The sequence below is a fragment of the Phacochoerus africanus genome, chromosome 14 (assembly GCF_016906955.1).
Source record: "Phacochoerus africanus isolate WHEZ1 chromosome 14, ROS_Pafr_v1, whole genome shotgun sequence".
Lineage (NCBI taxonomy): Eukaryota > Metazoa > Chordata > Mammalia > Artiodactyla > Suidae > Phacochoerus > Phacochoerus africanus.
In genome coordinates, this window is record NC_062557.1 from 4,281,000 (window position 1) to 4,305,775 (window position 24,776).

The window sequence follows — 24,776 nt, forward strand, 5'->3', positions numbered from 1 at the left end:
AAGGTTCTGCAGCGGGTTGAATAGCATCCCCCTAGAAAGTACATCTGAATCCCAACCCCCAGAAGCTGTGAAAGTGACCTCATTTGGAAAAAGAGTCTTTGCAGATATAACAAGGTAAGGGAGTTCCCGTCACTGCTGAGCAGAAACGAATCCGACGTGGGTTCAACCCCTGGCCTTGCTCAGTGGATGAAGGATCCGGCGTTGCCATGAGCTGTGGTGTAGGTCACAGATGCAGCTCAGATCTGGTGTTGCCGTGGCTGCGGTGTAGGCTGCAGTTGCAGCTCCGATTCAACCCCTAGCCTGGGAACCTCCATATGTGTGGCCCTAAAAGGACAAAAAAGATGTGATGAGGTAAGGGCTCAGGACAAGACCACCCCAGGCTTAGGAGGGGCTCTGGGTCCTATAAATGTCCTTAGAAGAGGAAGCAGAGGGAGCAAGAGACACAGAGACGGTCAGGTGACAACAGAGGCAGAGGCTGCAGTGATGCAGCCACAAGCCAAGGATGCCCGGAGCCACCAGAAGCTGAAAGAGGCCGGGGGGACTCCCTAGAGCTTTTAGAGAAGGCTGGCCCTGCCGACACCTTGATTCTGGACTTTAGGCCTCCAGAACCATGAAAGTAAATTTCTGTTGTTTGCGGCCATTTGTTACAGCAGCCACAAGAAGTTAACTCAGAGACCACTAAAAGGCAGAAACCTCTGGGCTGCAAGACTGTCGGGGGGCCTGCCCGCTGGGGCCGTCCCCCCGACTCTGCACCCGGCCCCAATCACACTCAGCAAAACATCCAGCGGATGGACTGACGAAAGCATGGCTGAGCTCCTGAGCTGCTGCCCTCAGGGATCCCAGGAGGAGAAGCTGCCTCCTTTTCCCTTTCCTGGAATCACACAAACCTCGGAGGGGGACGGTGTCGCAGGAAAGACACCGCTCTAGCTTTACACCGGAACATTTGGTGATGAAACGAGACCATTTTTTTGAGGCAGGCTCTACAAAGGACACCCCAGGAGCAGCTGCCTCTCTAAGGAGGACACTGTGACATAAGCAGCACCCAGCTGGGGAAATGAGGCGAAGCCAGCAGGCCAGGGTCCTTTGGCATCCCGACCTGCATGGGAGCCCTCCAGCAGGCTCCAGCTCCTGCCCACACGCACACACGGCCGCCCCTCCCTCCCCAGGGCTGAACTCTCGGTTTTCTTGGCGGAGAACAGGAATACCCCACCCCCACCCCACAGGGCGGATTTTTTTTTTTTCACTGCATTCCTCTTCCCTCCCTGCAGGGAGGCAGCCCAGGGTGCCCACGGGACCGCGGAAGCCGGCGAGAGCACTCCTGAGCATGTCATTTTGGAGGTGGGAGACCCCACGTGACCCCACGGCAGCTCTGAGGTCCGGCTGTCCGAGGGGATGGACTGGGGCGAAAAGCGGCCTTTCACTGGGCAGTGGCGGGGCTGCGGTGGTGGGGGGGGGGGGGGCGGGGGCGGCGCTGGGCTGCTTCCTTTTGTCTGCAGGCACCAGATGTGGGGCCAGCCTGTCCTGGGAGGTCCCCACAGGGCCCCTGGGAGGAAAAGTGACTGCCATCCCCCAGAGGACGTCACCTCTGCTCGCACCCCTTCCCCAACAAGAATGCCCCCCGGCCAAGCCAGGCTGGAACCTCGCCTGCTCCCCAGGGCCCTCCCCCTCGAGCACCCCGAGGCCCCAAGACTGTCATGCCCTTTGGCTCAGCGCTGGGAATCAACCCCCAGGAAATAAGCAGCCGTATGGAGAGATTTATGTCCGGGATGTCTGCATCAGCATGAAAACAGCAAATGCTGGAAACAATTCGCGTTTACATAGATTTTCTAAACCCATATGCCGGAGTCCTGCCAAGTCATCAAAATCACGTCCTGAAGATGAGAAACGCTGAGAAGACCAAGCAAAAATAGGAGGGACAGAGAGACGTCCGCGGGGGCCTGACTTCATCGCACACACATGTGCAGGGCGCACGCACACGCGAGGGGAAAGGCCGCCTCTGGATGGAATTAAGGCGCCTGTTTAAGTCATCACACTTTCCCGCCTTGTCCCAACGTGCCTGCGTGAATGTGGGTCGCTTCATATTTTCAGGGGATAAAACCATCCACACTGCTCTTCAAACACAAACCTTGCTGAGAAGGGGGGAGGGCGTGGGTCGCGGCGGCTCCAGCCCGGCCTCTCCCGTCCATCGAGCACCTACAGTCTCAGCGGCTACGGGGCCAGGCGGTCGGCGCGGGAGAGGCCTGGATCTGGGCCTGTTTAAGGAGGAATGCGCGGCACACAAGAGCCCTTTGTGAAGGCCCGCAGGCTGCCTGCCCGCAGTCCTGTCCCCCGTCCTGCTCACTTCCTGCTGCGTCCGGGGAGGGGACATGGGGGCGAGCCACAGAGCCCTGCTCCAGCCTGGGACAAATGTCATGCAAAACAAAAATGCTGGAAACCAAGGTCAAAACAAAGCCATGGTCAGTCCCCTTGGGAGGAACGACGTGGCCGCCACCCAGCTCAGGGGTCCGACTCTGGGCTCAGGCTCCAGGAGCACCGGCCATGGTCAAAGTGAGTCTCTTCCAGGCCGCAGCAAGTGGGTTCTGTCCAGAGAACCAGAGGACACCTGAGAGCCGGGCTCAGGATGAAGACAAAAGGAAGGCACCTCCCTGCTCCCTGGCCTGAGGCTATAGGACAACCCTCCCTAAAGGTAAGCCCACAGCCACCAGGATGCAGAGGTGAGTCCCGAGCACCTGCGGCCACTGGGGTGGACTGGACGCAGCCCCGCTGTTCTCACTCTCCTGTGAGGGTAGCAGGGAGCTGGGGCTGCAGTTGCGGGGACAGGCGCCCTCCAGGGCAGCAGGTGCACCCACGGGCTGGTTCCTGAAGCAATAACTCCTCCAAAGGAAAGAAGCCCAAGGCCACAAAAGCCAGACTTGATCCCAGCAAAAGGGCGGATTCACTGGGAAAAGAGGGGCAGGACAAAGCCAGGGGACAAGTCCAGGCAGAGGGCAGGACAGGACAAAGGCCCTACATGCCTCCGAGGAGCTGAGAGCTAGCCGCACGCGGGGGCGGTGGGGGTCCTTGCAGCCTAGATGTGGATGGGGCTGCTGCTTTCAGGACCTAACGCAGGGGCTCGCACAGGGGGCAGCTTGACCATGGTCACCTCTGGGCCCGCGCTCTGCGTCTGTCGTGCTGCAGATACGGACACAGCGGTGTTCGCACAGCCATTGTGACTGTTGCTGGTATAACTACAAACAACGACCCAACTCTGGGGAGGTGAGCACGCGTGCCTGTGTGGGTACCCCACCGGAGGCCGAAGCTGCACCTGCCTTACCCACGTCCACCACGCCCACGGCCAGTATCTGCCCTTGTGCCCGAGGGCATCTCCTGGCGCCCACCCAGTGCCCAAGCCCTGAAGGCAGAAAGGGGTTACACTGCTCCCCAGGCCCACTGCCTTTAGCCAGAAACTGGAGGGTAAACACCGGCTCCCCCTCCCCGGGCGCTGGCATGGCTCTGGGGGCATGACGCAGAGTCCCCAAGCGGCTCCCCCCTCCCGTCGTGGTGGCACGCCTTCGAGCCTCCCCTCCGTGTCTCGTTCCCATGCTCTGGAGTACGTGGGATGGCCCATCCCTCGAATCCTTGTCTCAGGAGCTGCCTCTGGGGGCTCAGAGGGGGATGGGGAGGGGCAGGAGGGCAGGTGGGGGAGGCGGGCTCGGGGCAGGGAGGGGGACACAGATGGGGAGAGTGGGAGGGGGTGTCCTCTGGGAGCAAAACCCTCCAGAAGGAAGAGCTTAAAATAGACACCATGGCTGTGCGGGGCCTGGACTGGTGGGCCGGCCGGGGGTGGCTCGCAGCCCGGTCAGCCGTAGGGGGGGTGGCCCGTGGCCCAGCCAAAGGCAAAGTCCAAAGACAGGAAGAGAGGAGGCACGGCCCACGGGCGCCCACAGCTCAGAGCCCCCCCCCCCCGGGTGCCCCGCCTTCCCCAGGCAGGCCCCTGGCTGTGCTGCGAGGTCAGACAGCCTAGGAACGCAGAGGTGCCAGCCCCGATTTTTCTCTGGCTCTAGCTTGGGGGCCAGGAGCCAGCATGGTGGCTGAGGGCACCAGCCACCCCGAGCTCATCTGCACACGTGGCTGAAGGGCCCACACAGCCCCCGCTCCCTGGCCTGACAGCCTGCACTGCCCCCCTCAGATGGTCTGGTCCTCTGGGCAAGGAGGACCCAGCGCAGCCAATTCCGCTTAACCCCAAGGGGCTGCTCAGGGCAAGCCACAGTGTCCCTGAGAACTGCGGGTCCACCAAGGGTCTCTACGCCCGGGGAGACCCCCCACCCCCGTAAAAATGTGAGGTCAACCCCTCCGCCATGGCCCCCAATTCACTCTGATGACTGTCTTTTCCTTGGGCTGTTAGGACGCGGGCATCGGGGGGTCTCCCCCGCCCTGGAACAGCCATGTGTGAAGGAGGCCCGCTGTGCCCGCCAGCTGGGGTCCCAAGTTGGGCCAAGAGAAACAAGCAAGCCCCCTCCTTCCTTCCCAGGCGGCCACGCAGCACACGGGGGACCCTCCACGCAGCCCTTCCTGCTCGTGACATTTCCGGGCACAAAAAGAGTGCAGAGGCCGTAGGGAGTCCGGTGACCCCCGGCCTCCTCAACTCGGGACACGAACAAGACCGCCGCTTTGGGCAGGGAGCCCAGGGGTGGCTGCGGTCGAGCCGGGCCTCGGGATTCCAAATCTCCGTCCTCAAGCACGCTGTGCTCATTTCTCCCTGGAACAAGCTCTCGCACCCCGGCCGGCGAGGATGCCGGCAGAACCAGCCCCAGTCCCGGCCGGCCTGGCCGCACAGTCTAACCCACCCGGGATGGGTCCTGTCCACTCCTTCACAAGGGCTTCCGAACCTCGGTGTCTGCAGAGGACACGGTCCCGTGGCAGCCCCCAAATGTGTGTCCGAGCCCTACCTCCCGGGGCCTGGGGAAGCGACGTGGAAAAAGGGTCTTTGCAGATGGACTCAAGGTAAGGATCCCGAGGTGGGACTGCCCTGGATTAGGGTGGGCCCTGGAGGTGTCTTTGGGCTCAGCAGTAATGAACCCGACTCATAACCACAAGGATGCGGGTTTGATCCCTGGCCTTGCTCCGTGGGTGAAGGATCTGGCATTGTCCTGAGCTGTGGTGTAGGTCACAGACAAGGCTTGGATCCCGAGATGCTGTGGCTGTGATGTAGGCCGGCAGTTGCAGCTCTGATTCGACCCCTGGCCTGAGAAAAGGGGGCGGGGGGGCTAAACGTGACGACAGACAGGCAAGGAGAAGGCCGTGCAGAGACGGAGTGACGCACCCAGCAGCCAAAGACGCCAAGGGTCCTCGGCTGTCACTAGACTCGGGGAGACGGGCCTGGGACAGACCCTCCCCAGGGGCTGCAGTAGCCCAGCTCTGCCCACGCCTGACGTCTGACCTCTGACCCCGGAGCTGGGAGACCCCGCTTCCACGGTTTGAAGCCCCCCCAGACGGAGGCACTGGGCAGCCGCAGGAAACGAACACACCAACAGAACACACCACGGGCCTTTCCGTTCCGCCTCTGCTGATGCTGAACGAAGCCTCTTCCTGCGGTGAATCACCAGCTCTGGGAGGGCACGCGGTGCCGAGGGATGGGGCTGGCTGGCGGGAAGGGGCCGCTCCCCTCCCGGCCCGCGTCAGCCGCTGGCTCACCCCGGCCCTGCACAGCTGCCGAGGCCTTGGCCCAGCGGCCCCTTCCTGCTGCTGGCCGGCCCCTGGCCTGAGCCTCCCCCACATCTTCCTGGGGCAGGGCCCCTGTGTCCAGCCCACCTGGGACATCCCAGCTCGCAGCTGTTGTTCCAGTGTCATCAGTCAGGGCACCCTGTTCACTCCCAACCACGTCCCCATCGGGGCCATGAGTCACCTGGTCGGCCTAACCTAAGGCAGGTTCCTTACTGGTGTTCCCCTCCCTCCACTGGAGAAGGGTCTTGGGGTGATGGCTCTGGGGATCGGGGAGCTGCCTGACAGTAGAAACCCTGACGGGCCTCACGGGACCGCCACCGAGCAACCTCTGCTCCAAGAAATCTCCCCACACAGAGAAAAACCACAACAGAGGCTCGAGGAAGCCGCTTCCCGGCCTGGGGCCTCTTCTCCCTCCGGCTGCCCCCCCACCCCCGCTCCGGGCCCCCGGGTTCTGGTGACACCAGGAACAGTCACCCTAAGATACTGGACTTCTGTCTTCTCTTGACAAAATTAAAGTTAGGAGACCTGGGTGCCTTGGAAAGGACTTGTCCTCCCAGGTCTCGGGCCAGCGGGGGGCTCTCCCCGCTGGGACAGGGCTGCGCAGAGAGGCGGCCCAGATAGGGGAAGAATGTCCTGACCCGGGGTGGGGACACCAGGCAGGCGGGCTGTTACCAGGCATCTCAGGCCCAGGAGGAGGGCCGAGGTGCAGTGGCCTCGGGGGGAAGGGAGGGGACAGAGGGCCTCGCTGGCCTCTGAGGGTCAAAGGTCCCGTGATAAATGGCAGCAGAGGCGCACAGGAGGCAGCCCGGGAGGGGACTCACTTCAAAACCAGAAGCCACAGGCTGCAGCACCAAGGGCTCAGAGGTCACAGAGCCCTTTAATCTGCGCCCCCTCCTCCAGCTGCCCCAGACACCCCCAGGGGAGGGGGTCCTGTCTGGACGAGAGAACTGCGATGCTGCTTCCAGGTCTGAGCACAGCCCCTCCCGGCCCCTGAACAGGAGGGTCCCAAGGAGGGCGGTGCCCTGGATGCCACGCTGCCTGGCCCCCGACCCCGGACCAGGGTCAGCCCAAAGCTCGCTCCACCGAGAGGCTGCAGACAAGCGGGCCTGCCCACAGCCGCTGTCCCCCTGTCGGTCCTTTCTCATGCCACTGGGCTGGGCGCAGACCGAGACCAGGACACCCTGGGAAAGCTGGGGTCAGTCTTGGCTCCAGGGCGCCGGGCCAGGCTGCCAGGTCAGTGGCCAGCGGAACGGTCCACCTGGTGGACGCCTCTTCCCCGCTCTGTTCTCAGCCCAGCGGGGGCGGCCGTCCCCGACCCACGGGGCCGAGCAACCACCCCGCTGCCTGCTGCGGGGAATGGCAGAGATACTCAGAAAATGCAAAAAGAAAAAGAGCCTGATACCGGGGGCCGCTCGGCCCAGTGGAGGGACAGAGGGACAGAGGCACAGAGGGAGCCGTGCTGTGGCCCGAGGGCGGGAGCAGGAGGGTGGCTGCCCGAGCTCATAGGCGCTCTGGCCTAATTACAGGGGACGGTGACCCCAGGGAGCAGGGTTCAGGCCCCAATCAGGGCAGCGCCCCCGAGTCCAGCTGCTCCCCAGGCCTCCGAGGAGTGGAGCGGGTCACAGCACATGACCCCGGCTGGCCAAGCGGGCTGGGCGGCCGCAAAGCCCTGCAGGCACAAGAGGCTTTGGTCTCTACCCTCAGAGACGTGGGGGCGCTTGGCAGAGAAGAAGGGGTCCAGGAAACCAAAAGGAGGATGTGGGTTGGTTGTGGGGGACAGACCACAGCGGACACCGAGACGATTCTGGAAGGGGCTCCTGGGGCCCCCACCTGTTCCAAGGACCCGCTGGGGGCTGAGCGAGGCCACTCCAGGACCCTCTCTCAGGCCTTCCTGGGCTCTCACCCCCCAAAAGACAGGTCCGTGTCCTAACCCCGGAAGCCGTGCCTGGGGCCTCGTTAGGCGAGAGGGTCTTCACACATGGAACTCGGAGCCTCCCGATGGCATCATCCTGGGTTTAGGAAGGACTCTACACCTGAGAGAGTGTCCTCATGAGAGCGGGCGTGGGGACATGGGGAACAGAGCCTGGTGGGATGTGCCTACCTGCCCAGGGCGCGAGGACCGCAGGGCCGCACCCTCAGGAGCGGGGGAGGGGCTGGGCGGAAGAACCAGCCCTGCCCACATCCCGAGTTCAGACTTTGTGGACTCGGAACCGTGCGTGGGCCCCCAGCCTGGGGTCTCTGCTGCAGCCACAGGACACTCAGGCTCACTCCATCTCTGCAAGGCCTCCCTGAACTGGCCACACAGCTGGCCTGCCCTTCTGCTATACCTGCCAGTGGCCACCCGACCACACCTTCCAGGCAGCAACCAACTTAATCTTTTCTCTGTACGTTTGTTCTTTGAGCGTCTGAGTGTTCATCCGTCCTGCACAGGTTTCAGGGCAAATCCCCTGCAGGACAGAATGGACCCATCTTCCAGGCAAGGCAGGTGCTGTGCCCCAAACATCCTCGGAGGGCGACCAGCCTTAAACAGGACACTGCAAAGGGTCCACCTGGGAGGGCCTCTGGGGCAGGTAGTGTGGGAGCCTCCGGCCGCGGGCCTGCTAAGCTGCAGGTGATAGATACACGACCTCCCCCGCGGGGCCGCGCCCCATAAACAGACAACCTCTCAATTCCGCTTCTGGCTGCCGGAGAAGGAAAAAGTGAGAGTGGGTATGGTGAACTCCAAACCCTCCCTGCCAGAAAGCACTATGAGGGGACGCCCCCAGCCACCCAACGCAGCCCCTTAACCTCTGCCCTGCCCGCCGGCCACGTGGGGGCCTGGCTGCCAATCACCCCCTCCTGGAGTCCTGCCCTATGACGTCCCAGATGGCCGGGCCTTTCCGGCCACCAGCTGCAGGGGACGTGGGGCAGGGAGAGGACCCAGCTCCCTCCCCATACACACCCACACCTGGGAAAGCCGGAGTCCCCGACAATCACTGGGGACACAACCAACCCATCCAGTCCCAAAGTCCCTGGGAGTAGGGTGGCGGGGTCCCGGCGCAGCAGAGAGAGCGCCTGCGGGAAACGGGGCTGCAGGCGGGGGTGACTCTTTCATCTAAAACTGGAGCCCTTCGGCGGCCAGGTGGACCTCGGCGGGAGGGTGGGCAGCTCCGCAGGCGGCCCAGAGCCGGGGCTGCTGGTCGAGGCACAGAGCTGTCACACACGTCATCTTCACCCCCCACCCCAAGCCAGCCAGTGACCGGTGAGCCCTCTGGCCTCAGCATCCTGGTGATGGGCTGGAAGGCCCCTTCCAGCCGGGATGCCAAACAACCCCACGAGGGCCCTTTAGGGGTCTGCCACGAGCCCCAAGTTCCTCTCACTGCTCGTGCAACAACAGGCCGAGCAGTTCTGAACACTCGGCGGAGCTGGAAGGGCCTGGCCAGGGGTGACAGGGAGGGCCAGCCCGCTCCCCCCGAGGCCGAGGCCGAGGGCCAAGCTGCACATGCAACTGCGAGCGGTGCTGGCAGAGGGGGGTCCCCACAGCTTGCTTGTTTGGGCAAAGCCGTCCCCGCCCCCAGCACCCCAGGCCAGAGCTGGAAAGACCCCGCAGGACCCAGGGCGTGGCTGCTGTGCGTTAGTGAACTAGTCACTTTCCGGGTCCCTCAAACCAAAGCAGGAGGGTGAATTGTTTTTCTTTTTGACAATGAACTTAAAAAAAAAAAAGTATCTAATGGGAGGTCCTACTGTGGCTCAGCAGGTTACCAACCCAACTAGTGTCCATGAGGACGTGGGTTCAATCCCTGGCCTCGCTCAGTGGGTTAGGGATCCAGCATTGCTGTGAGCTGTGGTGTAGGTCACAGAAGTGGCTCCGATCCCGTGTTGCTGTGGCTGTGGTGTAGGCCAGCGGCTACAGCTCTGATTTGACCCCTAGCCTGGGAACCTCCACATGCCTCTGGTGCGACCCTAAAAAAAAAAAAGAAAGAAAAAAGAAAAAAAAGAAAAGCAATACAGGACATTTTTGTGCAATGCAGAAAATTTGCAAAACACAGAGAATACGAAGAAAAAAAACCTCTATAAACCCACGACCCAGATAACCGCTGCCAATGTTTGGGGAAGGCCCTCCCAGTCTTTGTGTGCAGACAGATGTTTGCACTGTACACACAGACACGCAGGCTCGTGGAGAGACGCAGCAGCGCAGCTCTATGTCATCTTGCTCTGTCTCTAAATTCCTTTGTGGTTCCAACGTTCTGGCCTCAGATCCTTCTCAGCTCCAAATGACGGTCAGACTCTCATTTCTGGAGCTTATTAAAAAGCAGAGCGCTGGGGCCCACCTCCCCAAGGTTCTATCAGGAGGGCTGGGTGGGCCTGGCACCCCAGGGTGCCCTCCCCAGGCTCCTTCTGCCCTCCCAAGCCTCCTCTCCCACCCCCTCCTGCAAATCCTACAGGAAGACGAGCCTCAGCACCCAACTGTCTGGGAGGCAGCCCTGGCCAGCAGCCCCACCCACCCCCCACTTTCCCCCAAGGCACCCACGGTCTTTTGTCCAGCTCCTGGGTGGGTCTTTGTCCAATACTGTCCTATACTGGGCGCTGCTGGGACAGAGGCCTGGGTGACAAGGCGGTGTTTGGGTCCCAAGGGCCCGCCGTCCGCCTGAGGCTCACAGTGTTTACCTTAGCTGCCAGGGCCTCCAAGGAAACAAGCCGGAGAGACTCAGGGCTCCGCCAACCTCTGCCCTCCTCCCTGGAACAGCCGTCACACGCCTCCCAACAGACTGTCACCTCCTACAGGCCCGAGCCAGGTTCGTCCATGCTGACCCCTGCTACAGACCCAACATGACCCCCCAGAGGTCCCAGGTTGCATGATACTCCCCCAGGGTGCTGGCATTAGGAGGTGGGGCCTTTGGGGTGATGTGGTCATAAGGGTGGAGCCCCATGACGGGATCAGTGCCCTAAAGACCCCTGCGAGCTCTCTCCCCGCTTCTGCCCTGTGCAGACCAGGTGAGAAGACGCGTGAACCTGGAAGCCGCCTCCGCCGGGCAATGAATCTGCCGGAGGCTTGACCTTGAGCCTTACATGCTGTGCAAGCCCCCCGTGTGGTTCTCCTGTCACAGACTAGGACAGGCCCCCGTCCCACCAGGGCCTCAGCCCCTGCCTGCCACGTTCTCTGTCTCTGCAAAGTGTTTCTGGCCTTGAACCTTGAAGACTCAACATCTCCTGAGTGCTCAGCACACACCAGGCATGTCCCTTCTGCTACGGCAGCTCATGCCTGTCCCATGGCCACTCAAAGACGAGCGATTTACCCCCATGCCCATTTTACAGATGGGAAACTGAGGCACAGAGAAGCTAATGTCCAGCTCAACATCACGGCGTGGGCAAGGGTGAAGCCGCATCAAGGCAGCACGCTAAAGCATCACACCGCTCTGCCTCCAAACCCCGCCCGACCCCCCAAAAGCCAGACTCTGAAATCCATACGCCCACTACACGCTGGCACTGCACCCCACTGTGCTGAGCCTGGACACGCCCTGCAAGGCGGGCCCGCGGAGTGCCATGTCCCAAACATGGGCACCCAGCAAGAGAGCAGTGAGACTGGAATGGGAGCAGAGGCGGCCCCTGCCAGACCCCAGGCCCTGGACCCCGCTGCTCCCGCTCACCTGCCAGGCAGACTATTTCCATCCCAGCCAGGCAGGGTCGGCCCTGTGAGGGGGCACCAGGCAGGTGTCAGCGGTAGGGAGGGACAGACGGGTGCAGGCGCAGGGTCAGGAACACTGGGTCCACCTCGGGCCAGCCGTGCCCTGCGGAACCTGTCCACCTCGCCGGGCTCCAGGACAGCCGAGAGACCGTGTACGGGAGTCTGTGTGCCTGGGGCGCGGCGCGTACTAGGTGCTCAGTAAGGGGTGCGGATGGGGAATAAGACCCGCAGAGTCAGAGGAAGCGTCTGTGAGCGACGGGGGGCAGCTGGAAGGTCGGAGCCTGGGTCGGAGACAAAAAATCCGGGAGGGAGGCTGGAGCCCAGCAGTTGGCTCCAAGGCAGCTGTGCTCAGGACCCCGGCTCCATCATTTAAATATTAGGAGAGATGTAAATATTTGAGAGCACACACGCCCACCGGCCCCCAGCCTCGCCTCACGGGGGAGGGGGGGCCTGCAGCCAGGGAGGGGGAAGATGCCCTCCCTTTCCAGGGTCCCCACCCCTCCCCCAGCCGCCCCAGGACTTGGGGTGGGGGCGGCAACAGGGATGGAGGGGACCCAACCCCACCTCCCCCTTCTCCTGCAAGATGCCCCGGGGCTGCCAAGCGTTCCTTTTACAGCTGAGCAGAAAAGCAGAGCAGCCCTCTCTGAAGAAGGCAAAGCTCGCCACTCCGACCTGCCGCCCCCACCCCACAGCGGGGACACACCACGTGTCCCTCGCCCCTGGATTAGTCACCACCCCAGTCCCCCCCAGCTCTCCTACCAGGCGGAAAGGTGGAGCCAGGAGCCTCTTCTCGCCCCCACCTATGCTCACAGGCACAGCGCCCTCCCACCACCTTCCCCGTCGGGGCCCAGGGCACCTACGCCAGGTGTGGGCATCGCAGTGTCTTCCACACAACTCCACGTCGGCAGAAATCACAACAGGAGCCAGCCAGCACCATCTGCCGGGAGACCCCGCCTGGAAACTCCTAGCCAGGTGCCTCTTCCTCCAGGAAGCCTTCCCGAACCTCCCCCTCTCCTGGGCTCATGGCTGGACCCCCCCAGAACACAGAACGCACTAGGGCTTAGCTGGCGCCCACGGACAGCTGTTGAATAAACAAACGTAGGAGGTGACTGCCTCTCCCACCCTAGCCATCCTCCTCTGGCCCCAGAGACAGCGGGTTCTAGCACTGAGCCGAAGGGGAGACTCCAAAGCCGGCTACTTTGCAGAGCGCTGCTCCCCTGACGTGTAAGGAAGGGAAGGCTGCCCCTCCGGGCCCCGTGTGGAGCTTTGACTGTACATAACACCCGCCCCCCGTGTGGAACGGAGGCCAGAGAGCCCTGCTCTGGACCAGCTTCCTGCACCCAGGGAGGGCCGGCCGGGGTACAGGATGAGACCCAGCCTGGGAAGTACGGAGAGTCAGCAGGCAGCTGGCCGCCAACGGGACGGTCAGGACCAGAACACAGGAGGGGGCGAGGCTGCAGGAGGGGAGACGGCGAAGTGGCCTGAATCTAGGCCCACCCTGCCAGGGATGTGCTCTTCCCGCCAAAAAGAAAGATGAGACTGTTCCATCAGTTCATCTCCTACAGGCAGAGAGGGGGCCATGTGTGTTCCAGTGGCCCCCTCCCCGTTCCCGGGGGGACCCTCAGCTGGAGCCCCCACAGGGCCCCACCCCAGGGGACAGTCTGAGGCCCATCCTTCAAGGGCAGGGCGGGCTGTGGGTCTGGGGCGGAGAAAGCCAGACAGAATCATGGAAAGAGACCTGACACTGGCTGCAAAGAGCTCAGAGTTCCAACTCCCCGAACAAGAGGGAGAACCGGCCCCAGGAATTCCCAGGTCCGTCCCACTGAGACCGGGCTGCAGGACAAATCCAGCGCCTCCCTCCAGCCCATTCCCCGCAAGACCCACCGGAGGCCCTGGGGGTACCCCCACCCTCTGTCTGTACCCATGGAACCACCACCGATCCCCAGCCCGCCAGTCCCTCGGAGGGTGCGGCTGGGGGAGTGGAATGGACGGAGGTGGGGGCTGTCACCTCTCCTGCCTCCCCTCCCCATCCCACCTGGCCCTCCCAGGAGGGGATTCCAAGTGCTTGAAGGCTGAGGCTCCCAGCCTTGGGGACAGCCCCCACGTTGGGGACAGGGACCCAGAGCTTTAAGCCGCGTGTGGAGAGGACACGCGAACGTGTTCAGGGCCAGGTTTCCTGATTTTCTGGATTTCGCAGCAGCTGCAGACATGGGCTTCCCCAGCTGCCCAGAGACCAGGGGACCAAAAAGGCTGGAGCCTGGGGGGCTCCGCCTCCAGGAGGGGCTGTTGGAGACTCAGGAACATGGAAAAGCGGGCCGGGGGTCTGGGAGGGAAACAGCAGATACAAGAAAGAGAGCGGGTTGGAGCCTCAGTCCCAGGGTCCCCTCCCTCCTTGCGGCCCACGCTGTCCGGGGGTGGGGAGGGGGACTTGCTGTGCAGATTCTCTGCTGAAATCAAAGCCATCCTCCTGTCCCTCCGCCTGCATTTCTGGGCATTGGCAGCACTTTTTAAAATGACAACAAACTTGAAGTTTCTAGACTGTCTCCTGGTCCAGGCTAAACGGAGCCTCAGGGCTCTGTCCAGACCAAATTAAACAACCCGAGCCCAGAAATGCCCCAGGCGCCGGGGGTGTCTAGGGGTCAACCGCTGGGTCTGTTTGGCCCGAGAGATTACAAATCCTCAGCCTTCTGGGACCATGTTCCAGAGAATTCTGGCCCATTCGGTCTCATAAGCAACTTAGCCTCCAAATTTGGGAAAAACCAAGAAGACCTGGGAAAGATGGCCAGTGTTTGGCCATTTTTCCTCAGTGGCTTTGTCAAGAGAAGGCAAAGGGGTTCCTTCAATCCCATCCCCGGGGGGCCTGGACTGCTAATAAATCTCCCCCCAAAGCCCCTGCTTGCTCAGCTCCCCTCACCCCGCGCCCCAGCCACCATTCTACACACAGCACCAGGTCTGCCAGGGTTTAGAGCCTGCACCCATGGTCGCTCTGGTCTGGCCTGGCAGGAAGGTGGGACTCCTGGTTTGGGGGCCACCGGGGTTCCTTTGAGCCTGGCCCCCAGGTCCCTGCTGCTGGCCCTGTGCTCCTGGCTGTGCCCCAGGGAGCCTCTTCTGAGCAGCAACCAGCCGCCCAGCACATGAGTGAGGGGCACTGGGCTGCTAAACTGGGGGTGGGGGGTATGCAACAACAGCGACGGCTGAGCTGAACTGGGCATGGTGGGGGGGGGCTCCGAATATGACTGCCCCCCCCCCCACCTCTGGACATTCAAAGAGGAGGACAGAAGAGGCCCCATTCTGCTCCGCCAGCACCAGGACCAGGACGAGGGCTGCAGCACCCCAAGGGGTATGTCAAGGCCACAGTCACCAGGCTGAGAAGCCCGTGGCTGTGGCCCCCACAGGGCCAGCATGCCAGCTGCACGTCAGTACTTGCCTTGGCAAGGCCCCGTCAGGAACAGGCTGCCAGGCCATTGCTTCCACCAGCCAGACAGCCTGGGCCACAAACGTGGCCTGAGCAGGTACCTGCCACATGCTGGGCCCCGCGTTCCAGCTGTTCCTTCCTCCAGGCACAGGGGCCCCAGACCGCACCCCCAGCAGCACAGGGGCGCAGAGCTAACAGAGCGAGCTCAAGGCACACGGCTCTCTGTCCTCAGGAGCCCTGGCTCGGCCCCCGGCCCCAGATGGGACTGTCCTCCCAGCTTCTGACCTGCGACACCATCAGGAGCTGCACAGGGCTGCCAGCGGAGGAGGGTGCCCAGTCAGCACGCCCCGTCCCTGACACCAGCTCCCGGGCCGGGCTCCCTTTCAGGAAGGCTGGCATCCAGCAGAACCATGACCCCACTGTCTCCAGAGTCAGGTCGCCTGGCATACAACTGTGTCGCCGTCTGCAGGACGGGCCCGGGGCCACCCACCCGGGGCACTCCATGGTGGGGGACGCAGAGAAGACTGAGGTGACCTCCCTGGTGAAGGGACCCTGTGGCCTCCCAACCCAAGCCTCCAAGCTCTGAGGGTGACACGGTGTGACATCTCCAGGTCCAGGCCAGGGCTCCCATGCTGGCCAGAAGCCCAGTATCTGCTGGATTCAGAGATACCCCCCGGCAGGCTGTGAATCCGCCGTGCTGGCCATGCAGGCCAGGCTCCCTCATCCCCCACGAAGACCAGAGACCTTCCTGTGGCCTCTGAATCCCTTCCCCTCCATCACCCAGACTCCTGCATTCGGGTGTCCACAGCCACCCCCACCTCGGGCTCCAGCAGCAGCCACCACACTCCCGGATCAGGAGCGGGCTCAGTGCTGTCAGCCACATCCCGAGAACAAGCCACGGACAGAGCAGTTTATTTATTTATTTTTTGCTTTTTAGGGCCCCACCCCCAGTATATACGAGTTCCCAGGTTAGGGGTCGAATCAGAGCTCAGCTGCTGGCCTACACCACAGCCACAGCAATGAGGGATCCCAGCCGCATCTGTGACCTAAAACACAGCTCACGGCAACGCCGGATCCTTGACCCACTGAGCGAGGCCAGGGATCGAACCCGCGTCCTCGTGGATACCAGTCAGGTTTGTAACTCGCTGAGTCACAACAGGAACTCCCGGACAGAGAGGTTTATAGCCCCACTCAACGGGGGGAACTGAGGCACAGGGGCCAAGACACCATCTGCCACCCATCTGTCAGGCAGCAGAATGAGCCTGCCCTCCTAAGCGGTGCACTGCGGGCTGGGCTGTGCAGCGTCACTTTCCCCAAATGCCCTCTCCCTCAGGATGCAAACTCTGCTCCCGAGTCTCTTTCACGCCTGTCTGAAGTTCATGTCTTCCACGTTCACCCCGCCTCGCTGGCCCCATCCAACCCTCCGCTCAGCCAATTACAGAGACGCTTCTGCCACCTGCCACCCGGCACGTGCATGTCTGCCAGGCCAACGCAGGGCTGCGGTCAGCAAGCCCAGCTCCTCCCCTCCAGCTGAGTGACCTCAGCGCCACCGTGGCCCCTGCCTCCTGCCACAAAGGTGGGCACTGCGGGGAGGCTGAATTCACAAGAGGCCTTGGGTCTTGCTGAGAAGCAGATTCGCCCCTCTCGAGGCCCGCTGGCATTAATTAAGGGCAGATCCACTCCCATCACCAGGCTACAGGCCCTGTCATCCTGGGAGGACGCCTGGACCCGGCCACCCAGGGAGCCCTTGTCCCGGAGGTGTCTGGGCTCCCAGACAAACAGGTGCACCTGTGCGATCCCATCTCCCCAGGGGACACTTTCCCTGCCCTCTGCCCGCTGCCATGCTCTGGGCTCAGAGCCTGCTTGGCCTCCAGGCCCCAGCTGGGAGGGTCCCTTAAGAGCACGGCAGAGGGTTCAGAAGGGCAGACGCCTCCTCGGGGGCTGGGAGGGCACGGCTCTGGGGCCAGAGCTCCTGGGTCCTGCACCAGATTGTGTTTCAACAAACTCAAGGACTCTTAGGATTCTCTCGGCGCATGCAAATCTGGGTACAGCGAATGCTGCTGGGGAAAGTAGGCCAACAGCTGGCACTTGGAAGGGCTTTTGTTCCACAAAGACCCGCGTTGTAATAGCAGCTGTGATAACAGATTTGGCCTGCGCTGACTAGGGAACACGCTGTCCGGCTGCCCCTGAGCCTCCAAGGCCCGGGAGCTGGATAGGCAAGGAGTCGCCCATCATGCGGGGGTGACGGGCACTGAGGCCACCTGAGGCCTGTCTGCGCATGGGCAAAGTGGGAAACAACCTAGAAAAGCCACATCAGCAAAGGACAAAAGATGCTCCTTGCTGCGACACGGGGTCTCCAGAGAGGCCAGAGAGCCCTCGACGAGGGAGGGCGAGGGCCGGTGTGGGAGGCTGGCGTCCTCGGAGGACACTGCCCCCTCTCAGTGCCGGGGTGGTGGTGGTGGGGAGACCTGAATCCACAGGCCCATCCAAAAGAGCAGACAAGCTGAATCCCCAGGAGCAGAAAGATCTGCCCCCAGGCTCCGGGGTGGGGCAGGGACCTGGACAGGCAGGAATAATAGGATGCAGGAGAAGGGCATCCCCCAGGGGAGGGCGCAGATGTGCCCAGGATATGGGGCATCAGCAAATTTTAACTCGGGGCACTGCTCCTCACACCCACACCCAGACACCGGGGGCAGAGCTGCTCTGCCCTTCAGGGCGGGTGGCTCTGGCCCAGCCGCTGCCCTTGAACCAACCACACCTCCAGGAAACACCCCATCAGGATCCCAGTCTGCTCAGGCTGGCGGTCACCCCCAGCAACGCCCGGCTTTGGTGGTGGCCCCTGGGGCCTCTGTCCTTCGAGCCTCGGGAACCATGGGGAGCAGCAGCCACCAAGGAGCTGATCCTACCTGGTAGAAACCGGGACACCAAGTGGGCAGCCCTGCATCGGCCCCACGGAAACAGAGCAACGCTCCAAGCTCCACCACTCCGGCTGCCTCCCCAGGCGGGTCTGGGCTCCCGGAGGGCGGCACACCTGGTGGGACTGTCGCGAGCAGGCCCCTCCTTATGCCCCCGCCCCGAAGGGGCCAGATTGTTCCGGCCTCCCCCACTTCTGCTGGCTTCCCCTGGGCTGAATGCGCCTCCCCCCCACCTGCAATCAGAGTCCGCCTCCTCCACAGCGACCTTTCTTTGCCCTGGCTCTGCCAGCCTGTGTCACCCACGGCGGCGCTGGGTCAGACACCCTCCCCTGCTCAATGGTTCCTTCCCATGTGTGTCTGTGCGAGGCTGTCCGTCCCAACAGCCAGGTCCACTCCAAGTTCCTGGGGCTCTCAGGGAGGCCGCCTTTCTGGTCCCCAAGCCAGGCATGCACACACACGCACACACAAATGAGCCACACACACACACACACACACGTGTGCACACATGAATGAGCCACACGCACGTGCGCACACACACACACACACACACACGCATGTATCCGGGGGCTCTAACTCCCCTGCCTTCAGAGCACCACAACTCTTCAGGGCACACAACGGGGAGAATGACGCACACTGGCAGCCAGGGGGTCCAGGCCCCGCTCCCCAAGAGGGAGAGAGCTGCCCCGAAGGCGCAGGGCTGCCAACTGTTGCATCAGGACCGTCTCAATGAGATCATTGTCTCTGCTTAACGAGAAGGTGGAGAAGCCGCCAGGGAAGCAGCCGCAGAGGCCGCCGGCGGGCGTCTCCAGAGGGGGCACAGCGGGGACCGCGAGGCAGAGGCACTAACAACCTAGGTGGCACGAACCGTGACAGCTTGAAGACCACAGAACCCCCAAATCTCCCCCTCCCCATCCTGCCTCAGGGCTCCCACCGCATCCCCAGGAATCCCAGGGGCGGTGCGACGCTTTCAGGTCAGGGTTGCAGGCGCCCCAACCCTTACAGGCTGCGGGAGAAAAGCACGCCCGGTGTAGGACCTGAAGGGGGCAGCCGTCTCCACCTCGGCTGACTCTCCCACTCGGACACTTAGGAGACGAAAGGCCCCAGAGGAAGGTCCTGGAACAGCAGCTGCGGGACGGCTGCTGGGGCAGGCAGAGGGCGAAGCAGAAGGGAAGGCAGGGAGATGCCGGTGTGAGCAGGCGCCCCAAGAGGACCGGATGGCGAGGTACAAGCCTACTCAGCTCTGCAGACCCAGGACCCCCCCTTGTTCAGTGCTCAGGGTCAGAGTCGGGAAAGTGCTCCCACGGCAGGACCCATCCCTTGCTCAGGGCCAGCGGGCCACTGGACCCCACCCCCTCCTGTCTCCCCACCCCTCCTGTCTCCCCACCCCTCCTGTCTCCCCACCCCTCCGCTCCAGGCAGTCCCCGCCCAGCCCAGAATTATAGCTGCTGGGGCGCTGCTTGGGGTCCAGCCAGGCTCCGGGGCCCAGAAGTGCCCCGCACGGATGGGGCTGAACCCACGTGGGCCACGGGCACGGCTGAGCTCCGGACCCCCAGATCTCAGTCCTGACCCTGCGCTCAGGGAGAAGGGGACCTCCCAGCTAGGCCTGGCCCCTGGATGGCGGGTAACTCCCCCAGGCCGGGCCCACCAGAGGCCTCTGCCCAAGGCTGCCTGGGAGCCCCTCCGAGGGGCGGGGGCTCCAGATCCCAGCAGAGGCAGACCCGCCCCTCAGAATCTGGCCCCAAAGTGCTGGAGACTATTGTGTGAGTTTCCCATCCCACCACTTCACTTTATTTACTCTCCCGAGGAGGAAGGACACAGGGGCAGAGCCACAGGCAGGCGGCAGTCACGGGCACACACGGACGGGCCAGCACACAAGCCCAGGACTGGGACGCCCCGCCGCCTCGGAGGGAGAAGCCCCCCAAGTCTCCCGCACTTTGTAAACCCCAAAGCAGGGAGGAGACCAGAAAGTGCTCCCCACCCGCGCACAGGCCCCTCCTTCCCCCACAGCGGGTCTCGGGGAGGAAATGAGGCCGTCCCCAGGCCCGGATGGGGGCGACGGGCCACCCCCCTCCAGACTGCCGTGGCCTGGCCCGTGTCCCCTAGAGTCCCTCCGCAACCCAAGCGCGGCTCGGCCCCGGCCCCGGCCCCGAAACTGGCGCGGGGAGGGGGCTGTCCCGCAGGTAACCAACGCCCCCAACCCGCAGGGCTGGGGCCCCGGCGGCCGGCGGGCAGCGCGGGAGCGAGAGGACTGAGCGGCCAGCCGAAAGGGAAACTGAGCGCCCAGGCCGGCGGAGGAAGCCCCTCGCGCCCTCGACGAGGCTGTCCTCGCTGGGCAAACACAAACAACAATAAAAGGAAGGAAACTCTGCCGCGGCGCGCAGGGCGAGCACAGGCGCCGGCGAGGGCGCGCGGTCCCCTCGGTTCCCCGAACGGGGTCCTCCAAGGAGGGGACGCGGGCGCCCATCGAAGTCCCGCCTTCCCGTCCGCGCCCGGTTTCCGCGCCGGGCCCGCCCCGAGGGGCCCCCGAGCACGCCCGCGGCGCGGTGGCCGGCCCGCACCCACCTTCGAAGTCCGAAATGATGCCGTCCAGCTGCGCGTTGACCGCGGGGTCGGACATGGTGGCTCGCGGGACGCACGATGCGTGGAGGGCTGCGGCAAGGAAGCGCCCCGGCCGGCCCGGGCCCTGCGCGCTGGCTGGGGGGGGCCGCGCCCGCGCTCCCACCGTGCAGAGCTGGCCGCCGGAGCCCCTCGGCCCCCGGGCTCGGCTGAATGAATGGGGGAGGCGGGCGGGCGCCGGCGCTCCCCGCTCCCCGCGCCCCGCCCCGCCCCCGCCTCCCGGGCGGATCAGGTTCCCGCACCCGCGGTCCGGCCTCCCGGTCTCGCACTGGCTGCTCCGCCCGCCTGTCAAGACCGAGCCCGGGGGGCTGGGGCCCGAAAGGCCGCCGCGGGGACAGGCCGAGTCCTGGGCGCCCGACCCGAACCCCCCCCCACCCCCCGCCTGGCCTGCGCCCAGGGGACGGCGACGGACCCGGCCCCGGCTCCCTCCCCCCGGGACGCCCCGCTGCGGCCAGATGTGGGCGGATGTGGAGGCCCGGCGGCGGAGCGGGGGCGGCGCCGAGCGGGGAAGCGATTCCTCCCCTTCCCTGGGGCTCAGGGTTCCTTCTGCGGGAGGTTTTATTTACGCAGCCAAACAAAGTTGGCCGCCTGCTTCCCGCGCTCAGCGCCTCCAAGGGTTAAGCGCTCAGGCAGGCGACCGGCAGGATCCCAGCCGGTTGGCCAAGAGCCAAGCAACGAGGGGCGAACGCAAGAGTCACGTGACCCAGGGCGGGGAGAGGGGCACCCCTCCAGCTACTCCCTACCCCAACCCACCGCCCCCGAGGTCGCTGCTGCACCCTCTGGGGTGTGTGTCCCAAAAAGCGCCGGGGCCACCCAGGACCTGGGGGCAAGGACACAGCACCCTTGTCACAACAGCCAGGACCACGTGCCACCCCCAAGCTCCACAACCAGGGCCTTCTTCCAGGCAGAGCAAAGTCTTCGGGTTCTGCCCAGTAAGGAGCAGGTATTTCAGAGTATCTGCAGGAAGGATTTGGGGACCAGGGAGCAAAGGGTCAACACTGGTGAGGCTGCGCCCCATCTGGCCCCACCGCAAGCCTGGCCTTGACCTCCAGGGTAGGTCATTTCTACTCTTCTCCATCCATTCCACAGACCTTGATCAATCAAGCCCTGCCACCTCCAAGGCCAACAGGTCCCAGGGGCTGAGGACCAAAGGACCAGCGGGCTGGAACTTGAGAGGCAGCAGCAGGGAAGGGCCCTTCAGGTCTGACACCAACGTGGCAGGGGGGGGGGGGTGTCTCTTCCACTCCTCCTGGCTGAGACAGGCTGCCTGCCCCCCTCCCTTACCTTAGGCCAGAAGTCAGGGCCTGGGTGAGAATTCCTAGCAGGCAAAACTCCCTGAGCCCCTGGGCCAGTGGGCAACTCTGCAGTGTGGTGCCCTGAGTGTCCCGAGAGCTCATCCTGGGTCTCGGCTGCCACTCCCCTGCCAGCCCCCACACCCCTAGTTCGGGAAGATCCCAAATGCACGGAGGACTCCCTGACTCCCATCCTGGTTATTCCTGGCCTTCCTCCGGAGAAGGCTCTCGGTTTGGGGAGCTTTTTTTTCAAGTTAATGAAATCGAGTCCTTCCTTTTTAAGAAAAGCAGTCGCTCCCTCCCTCATGCTTTGGATGTTTTGAACTATTTTCAACCAAGTGAGTTTGTGGACATGGAACTGCAAAACCACAGACATTTCAGATGCGCACACACCCTGGGAGCCGGGGTTTCCGACATGGAGTCGCCGCTGTCCTGAATAGCGCCCTGACGACTTTCGCATCAGCCTGAAAAGTGAAAACCGGCACCTGGGCCACCTGTCCGGCCTGTATTTGGGAGTTTGGTGGCCCACGGCCCCTAAGAAACAGCCTAAGGCCACAACCCCGTGGGACGATGCTGGGTGGCAGGGACGGGGCGGTAGCCGGTCTGGGCCACAGCATTATTCTCCAGTGTTTATATAAAAAGCACCTGGTGTGTGTAGACACACCCGGGCGATTGTTCTCCCAGAGAGCCGGCTCCCGCTTCTACCAGATTAGCACGGGGTCAGCTCAGTGTGCCTTATCCATTTCCACCCACAGTGGGGCTAAACACGTATGCTTATCTCCACAGCAGCCCCGCCAGGGGGCACGCCTTGCCCAGTTGGTCCCCTATGGGAACCCGCAGGACAATGGCGGGAGGGAGCAGACCTCCGAGGCCAGAAGTGCCCCATGTTGGCACGCCTGTGCTCCAGAGCCCATCCTGCCCATCCACCTGCCTCTGCCCCCTGCACTTAACCACTGGGGCCACCGTTGCCAGGCCTAGACGCCTCCAGGTAAGGCGATTCCCCTCATTCCCTCAGGAAACCCAGCCCCGCACTTGGCCACACTCCCAGCCAGGAAGTTCACCCTCGTATCTAACCAATGGCTCTAATTGGACATCATTTATTCCCTCTTTTTTTCTGTCCTCGGAGGAGATGGGAAACAGCTGGGCACCACCCTGCAAGTACTAATTACCCTCGCCAAACGCGAAGACAATCCAGCTGCTCCTTGGCCTTCTCTTTCTCCGCTTAAATCATCCATCCCCAGCCCTTTAATCATCCGTCATCCTTTGATCACTTCTGATGACTGTGCCCAAATTGGGGCTCCAGGACTTTAATAAGGCCTGATCCCTCCAGGGTGGGAACGGCCCTCTGACCCCTGCTCCCAAGCCTGAGCAGCCAGGGCCGGGGTCTGGACGAATAATCCTGGTAGGGGCACTAGGCAGATAAAATGAGCAGCAGCAGTGGAGAGGAGAAAATGAGCTTCCATTTGGCAAGAAAAAAAAGAACTTCGAGGAGTTCCCATCATGGCGCAGGGGAAACGAATCCCACTAGGAACCATGAGGTTGCAGGTTCAATCCCTGGCCTCGCTGAGTGGGTTAACGATCTGGCGTTGCCGTGAGCTGCAAGGCAAGTGGTAGATGCGGCTCAGATCTGGCGTTGCTGTGGCTGTGGTGTAGGCTGGCAGCGGTAGCTCCGATTGGACCCCTAGCCTGGGAACCTCCATATGTTGCAAGTGGGGCCCTAAAAAGCCAAAAAAATAAATAAATAAAATAAAAAGAACTTCGAGAGACCTCCACATTCTGCGATGGAAGGTGCCCTTTCCCAAGGCCACAGGGGAGGGCAAGACCCCCCTTTATGGGCCTGGCCCAAGGGGAAGGTGTGCTCAGGAGGCCACCTAAGCATGTCACAAGGTCACCATGGGATATGGAGCGGGCTGAACAGTACCACCCCCCGACAACAGATATGTCCATTTCAAACCTCAGAATGTGAGCTGACTTGGTCTAAGAATCTTTGCAGGTGTACTTAGGTAAGAATCTTTTTTTTTTTTTTTCAGTCTTTTTAAGGCCGTACCTGTGGCATATGGAGGTTCCCAGGCTAGGGGTCAAATCGGAGCTACAGCCGCAGGCCTACACCAGCCACAGCCACAGCCACAGCAACGCGGGATCCGAGCCATGTCTGCGACCTACGCCACAGCTCACAGCAACACCCGATCCTTAGCCCACTGAGCGAGGCCAGGGATCGAACCTGCATCTTCATGGATACTAGTTGGTCAGGTTCGTTAACCACTGCGCCACAACGGGAACTCCTAAGGAAGGAGCTGGAGACGAGATCACTCTGGTTAGAGGGGCCCAATGACAAGCGTTTTTATCAGAGACCAAAAAGGAGACGACGGAGTTGCCGAGAAAAGGGCCACAGGAAGCCAGAGGCAGTGACTGGTACGATGCAGCCACAAAGTGAGTCACACTGGGGGCTCCAGAAGCTGGAAGAGGCAAAGCAGCGTCCTTCCCCTGAGCCTTCGGAGGGGCTTGCTCGGCTGACACCTTGACATGCAGGCCTCCAACCACGAGAGGATAATTATCTCTCATCTTCAGCCCCCCAGCTTGTGGGTCTTTGTTTCAGCGGCCCCAGGACGCTCCTGGAGACCCTGAATTCCCATCTGAGTCATTCCTTGAGGCCAAAGCTGTCTCCCCCAAAGCTGTCTCATAAGCCACAAAACCTGTCGTCGGTACTGGACGCGGTCCGGCAGTGGCGGTCCGGCAGTGGCGGTCTGGAGGGAAGTGGGGGCCTGGGGAGCACTGGGAAAGTTCTACCGAGAAACGCCGGAGGCCAGGGCTGGGTGAGAAAGGCGTAATGGGAGGTCCAGCTCAGGCCCTTTCTGGAAACGGAAGGACCAGACCTGGAGAGAAAGCCCACAGGCCCAGCCTGGGAGACCCCTGCAAAGCGTGGGAAGGGCGGGAGGAGGAAACGGACACGCGGAAACAGCCGTTTGGCTCGCCCGTCACCACCCCTGACCCCGCGCTCCAGGTGGGGCGTGGGGACCACAGGGAGGATGGTGGCTCTCTGCCCAGCAAAACTGGGCCTTTGGACAGGACACCCTGGAGAGCGGACTGTCGGGCTCCTCCAGGGCGGGAGCCCTATGGTCAGCACGCAGTGGGGCCACCCTGAGCCTGAGGCCCGCAGGTCCATCAGCTGC

At 62.8% G+C, this 24,776-nt stretch overlaps 2 protein-coding genes across 9 annotated transcripts in view; one reads left to right on the forward strand and one right to left on the reverse strand.

Annotated features, from left to right (window-relative positions):
- The window catches only part of SEPTIN9 (septin 9), a 153,009-nt gene that overhangs the window by 72,892 nt on the left and 55,341 nt on the right, over nucleotides 1–24,776 (reverse strand). Inside the window, exon 1 of one of the 4 annotated variants that reach the window (XM_047757124.1) lies at nucleotides 20,261–20,385. The exons of 2 other annotated variants lie outside the window; for them this stretch is intronic. In XM_047757124.1, coding sequence (XP_047613080.1) covers nucleotides 20,261–20,315 — 55 coding nt within the window. In that variant the 5' untranslated portion in view covers nucleotides 20,316–20,385. Of the gene's footprint in view, nucleotides 1–2,125; nucleotides 2,202–20,260; nucleotides 20,386–24,776 lie in introns of those variants that run through there. One more of the 4 variants, XM_047757122.1, reaches the window with a different exon arrangement.
- LOC125114073 (basic salivary proline-rich protein 2-like) lies at nucleotides 18,709–23,188 on the forward strand. Of its 5 annotated transcripts, XM_047757135.1 has the most exons (4): nucleotides 18,709–18,920; nucleotides 19,506–21,257; nucleotides 21,404–22,594; nucleotides 22,733–23,188. In XM_047757135.1, exons 2-3 carry the CDS (start codon nucleotides 20,275–20,277, stop codon nucleotides 21,408–21,410), a joined length of 990 nt encoding a protein of 329 aa, XP_047613091.1. In that variant the 5' UTR covers nucleotides 18,709–18,920; nucleotides 19,506–20,274; the 3' UTR covers nucleotides 21,411–22,594; nucleotides 22,733–23,188. The 5 variants fall into 5 exon arrangements, with proteins under 5 accessions (XP_047613091.1, XP_047613087.1, XP_047613088.1 ...); XM_047757131.1 differs by having other exon boundaries at nucleotides 19,506–22,594; XM_047757132.1 differs by having other exon boundaries at nucleotides 19,506–22,594; nucleotides 22,736–23,188.

Bases quoted from the DNA above. Each gene is read 5' to 3' on its own strand.
- LOC125114073 (XM_047757131.1), top strand. From the start codon at position 20,275: ATGATGCCGTCCAGCTGCGCGTTGACCGCGGGGTCGGACATGGTGGCT.